General features: G+C 38.6%; 1 protein-coding gene across 6 annotated transcripts in view; it reads right to left on the bottom strand.

Moving 5' to 3' along the window:
- Positions 1 to 18,353, bottom strand: part of ADGRV1 (adhesion G protein-coupled receptor V1) — a 416,951-nt gene that overhangs the window by 373,865 nt on the left and 24,733 nt on the right. For all 6 annotated transcript variants that reach the window (XM_075128570.1, XM_075128569.1, XM_075128566.1 and 3 more), the window contains exons 7-11: positions 15,502 to 16,067; positions 13,444 to 13,714; positions 11,980 to 12,309; positions 7,158 to 7,334; positions 4,310 to 4,533 (exon numbers count right to left, since the gene is read on the bottom strand). In XM_075128570.1, coding sequence (XP_074984671.1) covers positions 4,310 to 4,533; positions 7,158 to 7,334; positions 11,980 to 12,309; positions 13,444 to 13,714; positions 15,502 to 16,067 — 1,568 coding nt within the window. The remainder of the gene's footprint in view (positions 1 to 4,309; positions 4,534 to 7,157; positions 7,335 to 11,979; positions 12,310 to 13,443; positions 13,715 to 15,501; positions 16,068 to 18,353) is intronic.

Below are 18,353 nucleotides of genomic sequence, written 5' to 3'. Positions count from 1 at the left end.
AATTAGCTGCTTTTCCACTGTTGACTAATCTCTACTACACTGAAAACCATCAGACGCTTCACATTGAAAGGTCACAAACTTACATTCTGTGACTGCAATGTTTAAACCTCTTTCTTATAACTCAGAATGTAAACATTTTCTGAATATACTTACAACCAGATTCATAGCAGATGTAAATTGAGATAGCTCCACTGAAGTCAATGAAACTATGGAGATTTACACCAGCCGAAGATCTGGGAGATTGTACATCTACAACCTTGTTCTAGTTTCCCAAATTACATCAGATATGATTTCAAAAAAATGTGTGAGCATTTGCTTTTGAATAAATACTCTAAGCACTCTATGACTTTTATTTTCCATCTGTAGTTGGCAAGAAGACAAGGGTCTTTTCTTCCTCATGTAGCTCTCACCACGGTGATCTGGTGTTATTTATATTTTGGTCTGGATTACTGCCTGGCACACAACATGAGGCTACACCCAAAACAACCCACTCAGAATCTTCACCGGGCGCAGTATATTGTTGCCTCCTCATAATCAGTTCTTCTCTTAAGGTGCACAATATAACAGTCCTTCATAATTTGTATTGGCCTCCAATTTGTTTCTGGATGAAATTTGGGGTGTTAGTTTTAACCTGTTAAGTGACTGTTTCATGCTTTACACATGGCTTCCTACAGTATTGTCCCAGTATTGTCTCTTCCCAACTGTGGTAGTTACAATCAGCTGAAATGCGTAAACTAGCGGTGTCACAATTTAAACAGGAAGGGCCTGGGGGAAAGGTTCTCACAGATAAAGATCCCCAATACTGAAGCTGAATTCTGCCCCACTCGATTTCACAGATCCCAGATTTGTTTAACTCAGGGAACACAGTCAGGCCTACCTATTAACTGAGGCTTCTCCTGAAGGGTGGTAGTTTTTAATAGAGAACAGGGGAGCAAAGAGAGGGAGAATGTATTTATGATGGCTTGAGAGTTTCTTTTGTAAATATGGATGTAGTTAAATCTGTAATGTTTTGTAAAAATTTAACCTGAATAGAGTTAGACACATTAACTAAATTTCAATAAGTAACATACAATCTTCATTAGAGCTCATATTATCACTGCATATTTTATCTATGGTGTTACTAAATGCATATATGTGTGTGGGAGTTCAGATATATAGATTTACTAAAGCTACCATAGCCCACACATTTGATTTTCACTATGATTGATGCTGCAGTATATAATACAGCACAAACACTTCTCCAGCACACAGTCTCTTTATGTTGATTCTAATTCATTACTGCTCAGAGGTGCTGGGTTGCCAGCCCTGGAAACTGACGTCTTCTGTTCCCCACAAAATAGAAACCATGCAGACAGCAGCAGTGCAAGCTTTCACACATCACCCTGCCATTATCCTTCACCCGTGGTTTTGAAGAGCCATTTCTAACAGAGAAAGGTGGTCTCCATGTTCATTCCATTCTTGGCTTCTGGAGCACCAGGACTGCCAAATTTCAGCCACAGGCTTGGGGGAGATTAACTCGCTGCTGGACAAAGACTGTATAGGTCCACAGAAAAATTTGGATTTTGTCTCCTGCTTGGTTTCCGCTTCCAGTCCAGACCATCTCTCTGCTTCTTCACCTCTGACCATGCCAACAGCAGCTTGGAAAATCTGCTTACTGTTCGCACACACTTTACCCCCATCGCTCTCCAGATCAGTACTCCCTGCTGCCCCTGAAATGCACAGCCACAGCAGGAATGGTTATATTTGTTAAACCGCATAGTGCCCTATTCAGCTCCTCATTGTGGCCATAATTTTTAAGTCACAATGGGGGCAGGCAGAGATTGATCAGAGTGATTGGAGGGAGGGAATAGACTTGTAGCATGCAACACACTGCGGAAAGGATTGCGGAAGTCCACCTTGTGTTCTGTCTCTTCCTTCTATCAATCTTATCTGTTTTTTCTTCCTCCCCTTTGCTTCCTCCTCATCCTCCGTTGATTCTCTTCACCCTATCATGCTACGTTATTTCCCCACATCCTTAGTTGCTTCTTCTGTCCTCAATCTCCCACAGTCTCTGCCCAGAGTTTCTGCGGGCAGGCAACCTCCTTTTCCTCAGGAACCATACAAACCAAAAAATGGTTCTGATGTTAATTTAAAAAATTTGCTGTAAGTTTGTGTGTCTTTCATTTGTTGCTCTTCGAATTCTTTTTTGGCTTGTCTAATTATACTTTTACGCTTGACTTGCCAGAATTTATGTTCCTTCCTATTTTCCTCAGAAGGATATGACTTCCACTTTTTAAGGGATGTCTTTTTGTCTGTAAGCACCTCTTTTATTCTGTTGAATAGCCATGGTGGAATTTTTTGTTTTTTTTACTGTTGGTTTTTTTATGTGGGGTATACATATAGTCCGAGTCTCCATTACAGTGTTTTTAGAAAATTTCCATGCAGCTTGCAGGCATTTCATTCTTCACTGTTCCTTTTAATTTCCATTTAACTAGCCTCCTCATTTTTGTGTAGTTCCCCTTTTTGAAGTTAAATGCTACTGTGGTGAATTCCTTTTGTATTTTCATCCCTACAATGATGTTAAATTTAATTATACTATGGTTGCTATTGCCAGGCAGTTCAGCTTCACTGACCTCTTGGACCAGATCCTGTGTACCACTTAGGACTAAACCAGTCCCACCTAGAGCCACCCACAGAAAGAAAAGCAGAGAAGCAAGGGAAATATTCCTCCTGTATTCATCTCTTCAGTGGGTCTATGTCTTTTATGTAATTAGTAGCTTGTGGAGAACACAAGGAGCTCTCACAGAAGCATCCAGCCAAGTTTCTGCAAGGCAGGCCTAACAATGATTTATTTTGTGATCAAATAGCATATGATAAACTGTCTTCCTGAATGCTGACCTTGTATAGATCAGTAGGAACTTGAGGTTCTGGTTTTTCTCTTCACCTGTTGTATGCTTATGTGAAATGACTGCATTTGATTGGCTATGGGTGTCTAGAGTTCAGCTTTCTGGGAGCTAGTGTGCATCCCTTGCAAGTGTTTCTTCCAGATAAGACACCAACTGGAGAAGGCAAATGTTGGGTGCTAGCTATAGCTGTCCTTGACGAAGATCTCAGGGGTGAGGGGTGCACCAGGTGCCCAGCATATAGCAAGTATGCTCATCTGTTGTGCTGGAAGGAGGAGCACAGCTGGAAAGTTCTTCCCCGGAGCACTGGGAGGTGAAGTAGCAAATGGAAGGGATTTTTTATATGTATATATTAGGGGCTCTTATTAGGCTGTTTGGGAGCAGGGAAGGAGGTGTAAATCACGTTCTGAGGTGGAGCTAAGAGCTAGAGCGGGGGAGGAGCTATACTCTTCTCCGGCTCCTGTAGTCATAGAATCATAGAATATCAGGGTTGGAAGGGACCTCAGGAGGTCATCTAGTCCAACCCCCTGCTCAAAGCAGGACCAATCCCCAATTAAATCATCCCAGCCAGGGCTTTGTCAAGCCTGACCTTAAAAACTTCTGAGGAAGGAGATTCTAGTCTGTCTAGTGTATTGTGCACTAACTGAAGTATACATACGTGTGGCAGCAAGATGCATTACAGTGTGGAGGTTCAAAGGCATAGAGAACTGTTTATCTGTGAAGAGAGATTACAAGCTCCAAACCAGATGAGTGTGAAAAAAGGGACTCCAGGCCACTGCTGTCACCTGAGAATCCATGAGCTGTGATGGAGCTAGTCAAATAGCCAAGAATGAGAACTATCATAAAAGAGAGTGACCACATATCTTCAATGGGAGCAACAAACATAAACCCCATCAAAGAAAATAGTACTATGTGGTCTGTAGCAAGTATTGTGTGATTTACAATATCCATTAGAATTCTAACTTCTGTTTTCTGTTAGCTAACAGAGAGTTGACCTTCCAGTGGAAATCAACATTAAGTGCTGGAACCAAAATTTTCATGAACTATGAAGCTGTTCATGCTACATATCTATACAACTTCTGGATACCTTGAATTCTTAGAAGTGAATTTGTACATGCATATTTTCACAGAAATATAGTGAGAGATCAGAGCTGAAATGTGAACTTAGTAGTCTAACAAGGTCTTCAAAACCATATTTCTGCCATAGCAAATATGAAATCAACTCATTACATAGCAAGGAGAATATACATTCCTACATTACCCTCCAGGGAAAACAGAAACCATCCACAACACTGGTCTAGGACACGATGTTCCATCAGGCTTCTACCAACACACTGCATGAATTGTGTGATAGTAAACCGATACTGTTCACAACATATGAAATGAAAGGTATTTCATTTGCTCTTTATACTATCAGGATGCAATACCTGTCCAAGGTTAATGTCACAGTTTCATTCATTTCAGGGATATTATCGGCTTTGACAGTAATGTTGATTGAAGTGTCACTTTGTCCAGATAAAAACAAAACAGAGCCATTAAAAGGACTTAGATCATCATACGTTACTGCTTTTGGATTGAGGCCAGAAGGTTTAAAACTCCAAAACACAGTGGCTTGTCCATCAGTCCCATCTCGATGCAGAGCAATGGAAACCTAGAAAACAACATGGCAATCTGTGACCTTGAAAGCAACAGATTAATTTTTTTTAAATCAGCTACACCCTAACAAACTATTAAATGGACAGTGTGCATATTGGTATGGACAGGCTGATTCTCCTTTCACTTACCTCAGTGAATATCAGAATTAACACCATGGAAGTCAATGGAGTTACATCAATGAAATACTGTGAAAGTATGTATTTCATGTATTCGTTTGACTCATTTATATAATCATATATGTTTAGATTAATAAAGAGATAAAACAAGCTGTTTACAACTTAATTCATATGACAATCGAGTAAGAAGCCATAAGTGTAATAAGCTTTGTGTGACTGAATTGCCAATGCTCATCTCTTCAAGAAGAGAAATTGGTTTTAAAGATAATTATCACATATTTACTTTCATTATTTTAGCGCCATCTAATCAACTAATTGTTTAAACTAATTAGCAGAGTTTTAATTGGAGTTTGAAAAAGACAGCCTGCCAATGAAGCTGTCCAAATTCAGGAACCGTGGGAAGACTGGCATTAAGATAATAATGAAAGAAAATGAGAGTGTGAAAAAAAAAAAAAAAAAGAAATAGCATTCCCTGATTGATATTAGAACACACAGAAGAATCTTAGTGCACTTGAAAATGCTTCTTTTGGGCTCACAAACTTTAAATATATAATATTTGGAAACTACTGTGCCTGAGTGGCTAAATGACATGTTTTATTTACCAGTGGGTCAACTGAAGAACCAGCATAATCATTTCCATGAGGTTGATAGTTCTCACTCTCTCATTTGGGAGCAACATTTTAAAAATCCCAGGAAAGTGCACCTTACTGGCTCAAACTGGTCATCAGAGGAATTATGTAATCTTGTGACAAAATCATGAGCAGTGGTAAATACATACTCCACTTTTCCCCTCTCTGTCATTCTAAAAAACCGGTAACATGTTTGCAGCATTCACAACAAGATGAGCTGGTATATATAACTGTATCTTTATTTCAAGCATTCATTTCTAACTTCTTATCTTAGACCTTGATCCTGCAAACACTTGCACGTGTGCTTTACTTTAAGCCTGTGAGTAGTTCCATTGTTTTTAATGGACTACCAATATCTTCAGATCAAAGTTTGTGGGACAGCATAGAAAACTAACTGCTCTGCAGATAAATAAAGAACTCAAGGACTGTCAGTCTTCCACCTAGTAACTTAAATTTAGGGGGGAAAGACAATAAAATAATAAAAGATAGTGATTCTCAGTATTTCTTGATTTTTTTCACATTTACAGTAATTTTAAAACTTCAGGGATTTAATGCTAGTCTTTGTAAGCTAAATGGGAAGAAATGTTTTTAATTGCACATTTATAAGCTGTCCAAAGATATAAGTACAGACTGTGAAGGCAACCGGGATTTATTTTCTGTACCTTTTTTATTCAGTTCAAAATGAAAAAAAACATTCTACTGTATTTTGAGCTTTTAATGCCTGACCTCGAAGCAGAAACTTTATCCCTTAAGCCATAGGACAATTTTTTAAAAGGTAACAAAATATCAGTAGAACTTTGTGACAGCTGTTTAGACTCTGGGATTGGGGTCATGCTAACCTTTAAGTATGACCAGCAGGCTGAATGTGTCTTGAACTTTTAAATGGGTAGCTTTTCTAACATGGCTTTAAAACAGGCTTTGGCAGGATGAGGATTAAAACCCAACTCCAAACAGTTAGCTGCTTCTGCATTTTGCTAACGAGGATATGAGGATGGCAAGGTGTTTGCCAGGAAAACTAAAAGCAGAGTTCAGGTGGACTGCTCAACCTTTAACTTTGGAAATGTCCTGACATTGGAGTGCTTAATTTCTCAGTCTTCATATTGAATCAATGCTAGTATTTTACATGGAAGACTATAGTAAATCTTATTTGCATACAAATTGAACTTGATAGCAGGCAGAAAAATACTTTATTTTTAAAACTTTAGTCATTATATTCAAAAATGTTGTAAATATTTTCCCCCTGTGTTCTCAATATTTCAAATGTAACAAACTTAGAGATGGAAACCAACCAAAACCTTGAACCTGAACACACACAAGCTTTTGGGAAATTAATATCCTGATCCACAGCTCAAGCCCATCCTTGAATATTATAAGTGTTGCATTAGGAAAAGGTTAGCCCATTTAGATGGTTAAGTCAAACAAGACACAACTAAGGCACATTTGATCCCTGCCTCTCCAATTCTGAGTTCCTATGTGTGGATCTAACTAACTTTACCTCTTAGTGTCCAGGACCCACAAACATGGATCTGAATCAGAGAAAAAGGACCAAAATATCCCTCAGTATATTTTGTTGAGTGTGACTATAGGAAAGATTAACCCTTGGCTTTGTAGATGTGTTTATAGATATCACAGGCCAAATTCACCCTCTGTTATAATGCCATTAAAGTCTTACACAATTTTGGCCTTTATGAAAAAAACTGTTCTTTTTCTAACTTGGCTTTTACTTTTGACATGGGAAATGTTTTAGATTAGGTGTGATTTACAGAAAGGTTTCTCTCCAATTTACTTTTGAAAGACTACACTAAGTAAAATAGATTAAACTTCCTATAAATAACTTGCAACAGTGAAGGACAGTATGAAAAAGGCTTACTTACCATGGTAGCACTGGAGTCCTCTGGCTCGTGAAGAATAATTGGAAGATTACTAGTAAAACCAATTTCCCCATTTGCAATGTCAGGAGTAATCCTCAGGGAAATATTCCAAATCGCACCTAGTCTAGGACTTACAGATGGGATTGGAGGAATGATATTCACCAGCTCAACTCTTTCCATCTACAAAACCAAAACAAAACAAAAACCCAAATTCTTTAATATCAAAAGGGCGCAACACTGTTGTTTCTAACTGAGAAATATGTGGCAATATATTGTCATTTTGTATCTTTAGCAATATCCTTTCAATTTTTCTCTTATTCTTTCATTTGTGTTTTATGTTATGTGAACTGTAAGTCTCCTTCCAGTGGTACAAGGCTGAAAATATATGTCCTGAAGAGAAGAAGAGGGCTCCATCAGATATCTAGGTGTCTCAAGTCAAGCCTTGTTGTGCATGTTGAATACACTGGTCTGAACTTACTGGAGGAGTGACAAAGCACTCCTGGAGAGGGGTGGGAAGCAAGTCTACTGATATAGATAAAGCCCCCATGCCTGGCCAAAGGGCCCCAACTTCCCTGCAAAAGGGGAGGTTTTAGTGGAGTAAAGCCATCACAGTGGCTCCTTTTCCCACATATTTTCTGCATATTGATATATGGGATAAGGAAAGAGGTGTGGCTAAAACTCAGCTGTCCCTCGGTTGCTGTAGTAGCCGCTTGGAGCTGGTGCAGGCTAGAGCAGCTTTCACTATATGTCAATATGAACGAAAGTCAGTCATGACATTTGTTGAGCAAGGGAGCAAATTTACAGCTATGTGGTGGAGACAGACATGAACAAAAATTCCTTTTCGGACACAAGATAGTAAACTTTCAGGGATCTATTTTTCAAAATGTTAAGCATTCAAATAGTGAACTCAACTGGATATTTGCATGTGTAAATACACATACAACTGCAGAAATTGTGCAGATAAATTACGCCGGGAGCCCAGGGAAGCAAGCAGGTAGGCTGGCAGAAAACTAGGCAGGATGCCTGCCCCCTGGTCTCTGTCAAAAGTTTTGACATAAATTGACACATTTCTGTGGAACATTTCAATTTCATCAACTCAGCACCTTTTCAATGGAAAGCTGTTCCACTGGGAATTTTCAACAAGCTCTAATTACCACTCTTGCAATCACTATTGTATTAGGTTGTAATTAATACTAAAAACTAACTCTGCATTTGAGCCTCTACTCCAGAGGTTCTCAAACTGTGGTAATGAGCTCCGCACAGGCGTGGCTCCACTAATTAGGTGCCTGGACCCTGGAGAAGACGCACATGTAAGGTGAGGTGGTGCCCCTGGGGAGGATGCGGGTTGGTGGGAGGGGGAAGTGGGGTGAGAAGAGGGGGTGGGGGAAATTTGGGATGTGCAGGGCTACGGCGGCCAGAGAAAGAGGCGACTTTCCCCAACTCCAGGGCTGCAGCTGCCGGGGAGAGACGGCCCTCCTTCCCAGCCTCAGCTCTGTGGCTGCTGTAGTGGGGAAAAGACCTCCTTCCTTCAGAGCCGCAGCTCGGGGGTGGCTGCGGTGGGGGAGAGAGGGAGAGACCCCCCTCTCGTTCCTATCCCCAGCTTGGGAACTGCTGTGGCGGGGGAGAGAGGGAACCATTAGAAAGGTAAGACTACTGGTATTAAATTATGAGTTGTGTGCTTTTATTTGTAGAACAAAAAAACTTTAATTATTATTAAAGGGTTTTTATATAGTGCTTTTAACCAAAGCGCTTTACAATAGTTAACTAACGGTACAAATAACATTTGGAAAGATCATCAAGTGGTCCGCCAAGACCCTCAGCAATTTTCAAGTGGTCCGCAGAAAAAAAAAGTTTGAGAACCACTGCTCTACTCCATCCTCATCTCATCTCATAAACATTTTTACAGCCTTCACCACCAACAATTACTTGATAGCTAAGACAGATAAGATAGATAAGAATTATAGTAAATATATTATTTTATAAAGAAAGTACCTCCAACACTCTTCCTTTTTCCCACCAGCTGTCTCAAAAAATAGCCATTCACCAAGTCCCATTTATTACTATCTTATTTTATTATTTTCCAGGAGTTATTGGGGGAGGCATGGAGGAAGAATGAGTGAGTAGTAAAATATTTACTTTATTTTACATAGTATCTGAGTTAGTGTTTGAGTTGTCGCGGCTTTTATCACTGGATGTCTTAAGCATCTGTGCTTGGCCTGACTGAATCACTCAAAGAATTATTCAATACATTGGGATCCTTTGAATTTGGAAAAGCCCATTAGTCTTCCTTAACATGCCAAAAGTTGTATCTTTGACTACAGTAGATTATTTAATTGGGTATGTCACTGAAAAATATTCAGCTCATTTCTCTGATTCTTCTAGCCATTCTTTAGCTTCATTCAAGCTTCGTTTCCTCCTCCTCTTCCCTCCCCCAATTCTTGAGTTACTCATCTATTGTGTACAGTACAAGCTCTGTAATGTTCTCATTCTAACCATGCTCTCTGATCTTATAGCTCGTTCACAACATGAAGGGATTGTCTTAGTGACAAATAGTGCTGTTTTCCAAATGAGTTTTTAAATGAACTGTCCACTATAGGAGGCCCTCTTGTTTAATTTATCTAAACACACAGATCCTTCCGGTTCATAGAGAACGTACAGCACTGAAGTCTGGGATCTGAAGTTTGAAAAGCTGTGCAATGCACATAGGATCACTGGCCATGAGGAATTCTACAATATCTATCCTGCACTAGTTTGTTTGCTTTTTTACATCCCATACTTTTACTGCATTTCAGTACCTCTTAAAATCTCCTTTGTATTTAAGTGTGGTAGATTAATATGTTTCACATCTGCAGCAGATATAGCAGATGAATCTGTTCTAGGGCTCCAGGACGGAGATCAAATTTTAAATTAAAAGAATGGCACATGGTCATCATGGCTATCACCAGTGCAGCTAATCAGAAAATGTCTCCCTTCGCGCAATGGAAATTTTGATGAAAATGCAAAAACAAAAAACAAAAAAAATTGATTGTGAAGCATTCCATGGGAAATTTCAAACTTTTTGGCAAAAAAAAAATTAAAAACTGAAAGAAATGGTCCAAAACCTAAAAAATATCAGCCAGAAACTTTCGTCTGAAAACCCACTAAAAACATGGCTGAAACCTAAAACTTTTGTATTCAGAAGTGCTGCCATGGTGTCTCACAGGAGTTGTAGTTTGGATGCCTCATGCCCCAGTTCTCTTCTATAGGCCAGACTCCCTGGCTGGACTATATCTCACATGATGCTCCACAGTCTCCCTTCTTGGTGAGCCACTGTGGTGCATCATGGATAGTCTGGCTGGGGAACTTGGCCCAGAGGAGACTGAGTACATAAGGCACCCAAACTACACCTCCCATGAGTCACCATGCAAGCATTTCTGAATCAAAAACATTCTGGCATTGCAAGTGAATTTTTTTGTTTTCAGGTGTTCTGTAAAAAACTAATTTAGATAGAAAATTTTCAACCTGCTCTAATCAGCAATGAAAGAAATTGCTTGCTTCCAGAAACAAAATTAGAAAGAAGAAAAAATAAAGGGCAGGAGAGAACTTGGAAAGAAAACTGGAAGAAAACTACGAAGCTCAATTCAGAAGCAAGTCCAATGTGGTGTATGTTTCACCAGCTTAGACTCCCTTAGATTCATCCAGACTTACTGACATTTAACTTACACTCCCTACTTATCCTCTTTGGATTTGGCTTGCTGAGTTTAGTTTAGTCTAAAGGAATGTAAATTGGTGTTGGTCACGTGCCAAGGGTATGGAAGAGAAGAGTGTATCTTGAAAAGTAACAAGAGTAGACCACTCCCCCATTCCAGTATGCTGTTACAATAGCTTTTCATACTGAACAGTTTTGTCTCACTATATTACTATAGTTACTATATGTTCCCCCTTTCTCTTTATGTATCTCTCTGTTTTCTCCTGTTTTATACTTACATTGTAAGCTCCTCAGTGCAACGACTGTCTTTTTGGTTAGTTGTTCATACAGCACTTCGCAAAATTGGCTTTTGGTCCATGACTGGGGCCCCTATGCCCTACCTCAATACAAAGAGTAATTCTTATACCTTCTCTTGGTTTCTCGACAAATAAGTTATATCAACTTAGCCTTCCACACACTTCCCTAGAGTGATCAGTATTCACACTCCAGTAAGTAGGTGTATCTCCCACAACCTTATATTACATCAGCATGTCTGACTTTGGCTCACATGATTGACTTAGGGCCTGACTGATGATCCAATCTGGATCTCTTCCAAGAGTGTAGACTAAGAGCCAGATCTAAGGCCCATTGAAGTCAATGGGAACCTTTTGATGGGCCTTAGATCAGGTCCTAAATGCAAATAATGAAAAAGAAGGAACAAATATCATTCTGGTAACACCGTCATGAAAATTTACCACAAAACCTACTCAACCGTCCTTTTCCATAATAATGACAATGATAAAAAAACTTCAATATATTTTAGTCATCTCTTTAAAAGTATTATTGCCCTGGAGTGAAGGAAGAGCAGTAAAATTTTGCAACAATTAGTTTATTCTTTGTTGCTGAATTCTAGTTAATACATTTATTATGTTATAATAGAGGGCTTACAGAAAAGACGTGTGCTAGTAAAATAATTATTTGAGAACAGGGTTCTACAAGATATATTTCTTGAAAAAACCTCCTTATACCAGAGAAAGATTTCCTAGCTACATACTGTATTGGTAATTCTCAGTGCATACAAAAGTATGCAACTACTAGTAACACTATGCCCTTGTTTATTTGAAAAGCAGTTGATAAATATTTTAACATATAAAGTACCTGTATGAGGAAATGGGCACCATTTTGAAGAAATGCATCATTTCTTATTGGTAGATTTAAGATGTCCTGGGGTTTCCCTTCCGGAAAGATGAGGATGCCTCTTCCTGAAACATTTAGGATGTCATCTTTTGCTCGCTCAAGATCCACGGTTCCAGCAGGAACGTACAGGACAATATAAACCAACCTCACAACTCCGACTGTTCCTCTTTGCCTTGCAAAACTCAAGGACAAAAAACGTCCTTTTGGGTTGCTTTCAATCCTCTGGTTCTCCAAAGGGTAAAACTCTATTAGACCATAAATATCATCACTGTCCTGAATGTAGAACAAAAGCTACAAGAAGAGAAAAATATCGTTATTACTATATGTCACCATTAGCACACACCATACAGTATTATTCATTCTTCTACTGGTGGTTGCTCTGATTGTTACCATGAGATTTTCCACACCCATTTTTCTGTGTTCATGAAAAACTGAAGTGTCCTTTGTACAGAATATGTATAATAGTAGCTGTGTGAACTTACTCACAGTGCACCATCGACATGTGTCAACTATGACTCAATGAGTCCACCTCTAGAGAACAAAGAATAGCTTAGTTCCGTGCCCATTCTATACTTGGCCTCTGTTGAAATTACCAACCAAGATAACAATTAATTAAAATTGTGAGAATGATTTGTGCGCTGTAGACAAGGTGCTTAGAGGCACACATATAAGAGCTGCATGATTGCATACCCCCTAGCCAGGGACTCTGCTTTTCCCTCCCTGGCCACTAGGATGTAATTGCAAAATCACTGACTATACAGTGTCTCCCTGACCGGATCTCACAGAGATCCTTGAAATGACAAGGCACCCATTGAACAGTATTGCTTTGTAAGGGATAGAGCTTAGGGGTAAAGGTAGCTAAGAAGGAGGAGAATGTCCCCCAAGCTGCTAACAGTTTGAATACTATGCCTATCTCCCGATGCTTCCTAAACAAAAAATGTCATGGGATTACAGCCCAGAGTTGCAGTAAACTCCATGCCACTATATGGGAGAAATGGGGCCTGGATACACATGTGGCCACTTGGGGGGAAGTCATTAACATTAGTTTTCTGTCCCCTGAGCGGCTTCACATAACCCTCCACTGAGCACCTGTTGAATGCCCCTTCTGCACCAGGCCTAACCTGCAGAATATTATTACAGCCAGTATGGGGCCATTTTACAATCAAGTAAATAGACTTATACATGCCTCACTGTCATTTAACCATGAGACAGAGATACTGTTTGTACAGTGCCTTGCACGATGGGGCCCTGACCTCAGTTAGGGTCTCTGGGGACTACTGCAATACAAATAGATACAAATAATTTTGTTCCATGGTTTAAGTACAAATCCTTAGCCTTTCTAAATGATCAGCTTTATCTAAACGCGAAAAAGTCTTTTTACTTCCCTGCCCACTTCTCTGAAAAACAACATAAAACCAGACTTACCTCGGCAGGTTCACTCACTTCTGCACCACCCTGTATTGTATCAGCTAGAATTCTAAGCAGATAGGGCTCTGCCTCTTCAGGGAAATCATCATTGATAATGTTCAGAAGAAGTGATGCCAACATCTGTCCTTGAGCAAAATGTAACACCCCTGAGGCAGGAGTGATGTCTGCAGTCACAGGTGAAGGATCACTGCTATTACGAGTTATAATCCAAGTAACTGAAACATTTCCATGTGTTCCACCATTTCTTGCAACTGTAATTCCTTCAAACCTATGGTTGTGAAGAAAAGTAAACATATATTGGCTTATCCTAAACATGAAATGTTTTTCCTAGTTATCCATCCTCTGAATGCTGTAGGCTTTTACACTATTTGTCCCCTTTCAAAAGGCTTGATTCGGATCTCTCTTAACTGGTTTATACTAGTATAATTCCACTGACTTCAGTGGAATTAGTCTTGATTTAATTGGTTCACATGAGATCAGAGTCAAACCCTATGGTTTGATCTAATTGATAGTGTGGAAAATGCCATCATAATTTAGATTTAGACTTTTCTTAAACACAAAGACTATTTTTTAATGAACCATATATAATATGGGTGATGGTACAGCCTGAACTCCCTTTTTTAAATAAGAAAGATATTGAGAAATACACATTTATAAAATATGAGCTTTAAATATGTCTAGTGAAACCTATTAGTTTGATTTCTCAAATGTAAGTAATTTTCATCTCTTCTAGCCTTGGTTTTTAGCAGTTTACAAGTTATATCAGATAACAACTCTTAGGCATGAGCGCTTAATTCATTCAAAATCATCATTGTTTCTTCTCTATTGAAATATTAAACCACTACTATTTCTGGGTCTGGACATACTGTCTTGGTATCAATGAGGTACGTTCAGTATTTATAAAGTTATGCTTCTTGCTATTAAATTAACTAACTTTGAAAAACTCCATTTTTATTCGAGAGGTATTTTAAATTAAGGTGACCATATATTATTGTGTTTTAATTGTAGTTCTGTAAATTTAGCATGATAAACAAATTAGTGAAACAAATTAATGTAGTTACAACACCTATACCTTTTCCATATGAAGCTTCTCATCCCACAAAATGTTATATCCAGAGGTGAGTACACTTATGATTCAAGATGCCATGATTTTTTAACACAACATTATGTAAATTGTACCTAGTTCACTCTGTTTCTAACAAAATCTGCATTCACTTAGAGCAGTGGTTCTCAACCAGGGGTATGCTTACCCCTGGGGTACACAGAGGTCTTCCAGTGAGTACATCAACTCATCTAGATATTTGCCTAGTTTTACAACAGCCTATATAAAAAGCACTAGCAAAGTCAGTAAAAACTAAAATTTCATACAAACAATGACTTGTTTATACCGCTCTATATACTATACACTGAAATGTAAGTACGATATTTATATTCCAGTTGATTTATTTTATGATTATATGGTAAAATGAGAAAATAAGTAATTTTTCACTAATAGTGTGCTGTGACACTTTTGTATTTTTATGTATGATTTTGTAATTGAGTAGTTTTTAAGTGAGGTGAAACTTGCGGATAGTCTGGAAAGGTTGAGAGCCACTGACTTTGAGCAGCTAAGAATGCAGGACTAGTTTAATGACTGTGTAATTAAAATATGCTAGTCCTGCATCATTACTAAAAAATAAAAAGTACCCCCTTCCAGAGAGGCTTCTTCCTGGGATTATTAATAATGTGGTAGATGGGTGCACCTCTTGCTATTGTGGGGGTTAACACAGAGCAATGGCAGGTAGTGAGTATTGCTACAGAGCCCATGTCTATTTTCCAAACACAGCTATCTCATCAATAGTAAACATTTGTACAAAACTTTAATCTTAATGTACAAAACCCTAAAAATGATGTTACTTCAGTGTTAAAATTTGAAGAACTGCAAACTTATACATTCTGTATTGTGATATTATAGCACTTAACATTTTCCCCTTCCCTAAGAAAACTACCCCCAAAACAGCTGTTTCATAAATCCAAAAGATAACATTTTAGCTACAGTTGGAAAATCTAAAGTACCTTGAAGTTTGGTCTTCATCAATGACAACCACCTGATCAAACAATACACTGTTGATTGACAGTACTCCATAGGGTTTGTCATTAGGTTTAATGGTGACATGGACAATAGAAGGGCTTATTAAAACAGCATCTCCTTGCAGAGTGTCGTTAAGGAGCATAATCTGAAAGGTCTCTGCAATTTCTGGTATGGCATCATCGAAGATTTTAAATTTCATGTCAGATTCATGCACTTGAGATGGGAAAACAATAGTCATATTTGGTTGCAGATCTAGGAAGTCTAAATAAAGCTGTGCGTGTGCTGTTGAATTCCCAGTTATGATGATGTAACGGACAGAGACTTCATATTCATCAGATCCAATCAATTTTCCGCTGTCATCCTTACCACGAACCACTTGAATTGTTAGCACATCACCCTCCTCGGGCACGATATAAGCACTCTGAGTGAATCGCACAGGGCTGTCGTTTTTCTTAATAGTAATCTGAACAGTGTTTCTTGTTGCATTGATTTCAGCCCCTCCTTCCACACTTCTCAGATGAACATTAAATATTTCATCATTTTCTGGTATCTGGAAAAATAATATTAACAGCTAAGAATAACTCATGTTTTAAATATACGCAGAGCAGTCTGACTATCAAAACTGCCTTAATTTATTCTTCAGTACAAGCAAACCAACAGATCATTCAGTAGTGCAAACAGGGGAACACACCTATAATTTAGTATACCTTGACTCAAAACACTTTCCCAAAACAGAACATTTCCATTTTCCAGAACATATTGCTGTACTTTAGAAATATGAATAAAACACAGATATACTGAAACTAAAGATGGGTCTGAACCAAAACACTGGCTCTCACCACTTCCAGATTTTTAGGAGACTGAAACTTTGCATCACGGGACCATCGCTATCTGCTGCTTGGAGCATTTTACAAACTGCTTCTCTGTGAGATAATCTCTGCTCTCAGGTTTCAGAGGAACAGCCGTGTTAGTCTGTATTCGCAAAAAGAAAAGGAGTACTTGTGGCACCTTAGAGACTAACCAATTTATTTGAGCATGAGCTTTCGTGAGCTACAGCTCAAGTGAGCTGTAGCTCACGAAAGCTCATGCTCAAATAAATTGGTTAGTCTCTAAGGTGCCACAAGTACTCCTTTTCTCTCTGCTCTCAGTTATCCAGGTTTAAATCCCGAGTAACCCTACTGACTTCACCGGTGGTTTATGCCAGAGTGCCTGAGATATGGCCCTATGAGCACAGCAAATGGACATGACCTTGTTCAGTCTCTCACCATTCATATAGGACTAGATGAAAGAAACTGCACACATTCTGCTCTCAGATGGACCTACACAATTCCCAGTGAAGCCAATGGGAATGGAATGTAGGTGAGGAAAGAATTGGGTCCTGTATCTGATCCTTGTTTCTGACACTCACAATAAAGTAGTATTTACTTCTGAAAGAAATACCAGTGCAAAATTAATTACAGTTATTGCTGATGGTAAATATTCAGTTATAAAGTGGACACATCCTTTCTAAGCACTGTTATTGCCTTCAGCTCTTTAAAAAGGTTCTAATTCCCTGCTGTCCAGTATTTCTCCTCTTTCATAAACATTTGCTAATTGGCCACCCTTGGATCCTTTTCTAGGACTATGGGAGTGAGTGTGCAGCTGTCTTTAAAGCCAGTGCCAATTTCACTCCTTGTTTGGCTTGTGGCACTAAAACTTGCATAGTGTTGTTGACTGACACAGCCTTTTTCAAACCTGGAATCTGAAAGATCTAAGTCACGGCTCTCCCATACTGAGGTACAACAGTTATTCTGTCTGACCAACATGGATATTATTCATTTATGTTTCTTTTAGCCCACCCGTGGTCATACTCTCCTGCAAAGCCATTTAAAAGACAGTCAAAATATATAAGACTTTTTAACTACAAATGATGTTTCTGCAACTCGGAGCTGTTGGGTCAGTTAATTGGATCATAAGTGGCAGACAAAAGCATCAATCAAACTTCACCAAAGAATTTGGCACAAAGTTTTCTCAGTCCTGCTTGTCTATTATTTTCCCCAGATAAACTCCCATACCACTCAATAATAAAGAAGAATTTTGTCAGTAGAATAACAAAAACATATTAAAGTGTAGTTCTACATCGAAAAAATATTTTAAAAGTGCCATTTTGGAGCCCCATGTCTGTGGTTTCTCATTGATATCTATATAAAAGATAGTGCTCAATTTACAGATATGAAGATGTCTTTCTAACTACCAGTCCTGCACATTCAGTGTAGGTTCTCATAGTAAAATTGGGTTCTTTCCATCATCAGCATCATCATAAGTGAGATTTCTGCAGGCCAGAATACGCCCTCATTTACATCTGTGCAATCTTATCAGCAACACCATAGCTTTCAGTCATAGAGTTCTGAGAACACGTCTCTAAATAATCACATCTTCATTATCTCCACAAAGGATTACTAGGCAGAACCCAACAATTCCATGTTGGTATTACAGACTACAGAAATATTAATTTTTACCTGGAGGAGATGTTTCTGCATCTCAAGCATACCAGTCTAGAGGAAACTTTTCTGATACTATAAATATCATTAGAGTTGGTTGAAAATGGTAGAGCTTTTGAAAAAAAATTCTGAACAATTTTTGTTTCACAGGTTTCTTATTTATTCATTTTTTTGGTGAATTTATTGAATATTTTTAAGTTATTCAGTTTTTGTTTTCTCCCCACCTTATCTGCCTTTTTTTCCAGTCCCTCACCTATGCTTCTTCCTTTCGAATTGTCTTATGGACTGATAAGGAGGCATAGTCTGGATAGTTAGAAGTAAGGATTTATAGGAACTTTAAAACAGAGTTACATAAG

This window comes from Caretta caretta, chromosome 5 (genome assembly GCF_965140235.1).
Source record: "Caretta caretta isolate rCarCar2 chromosome 5, rCarCar1.hap1, whole genome shotgun sequence".
Lineage (NCBI taxonomy): Eukaryota > Metazoa > Chordata > Testudines > Cheloniidae > Caretta > Caretta caretta.
This window is presented reverse-complemented; position numbering and strand designations above follow the sequence as displayed.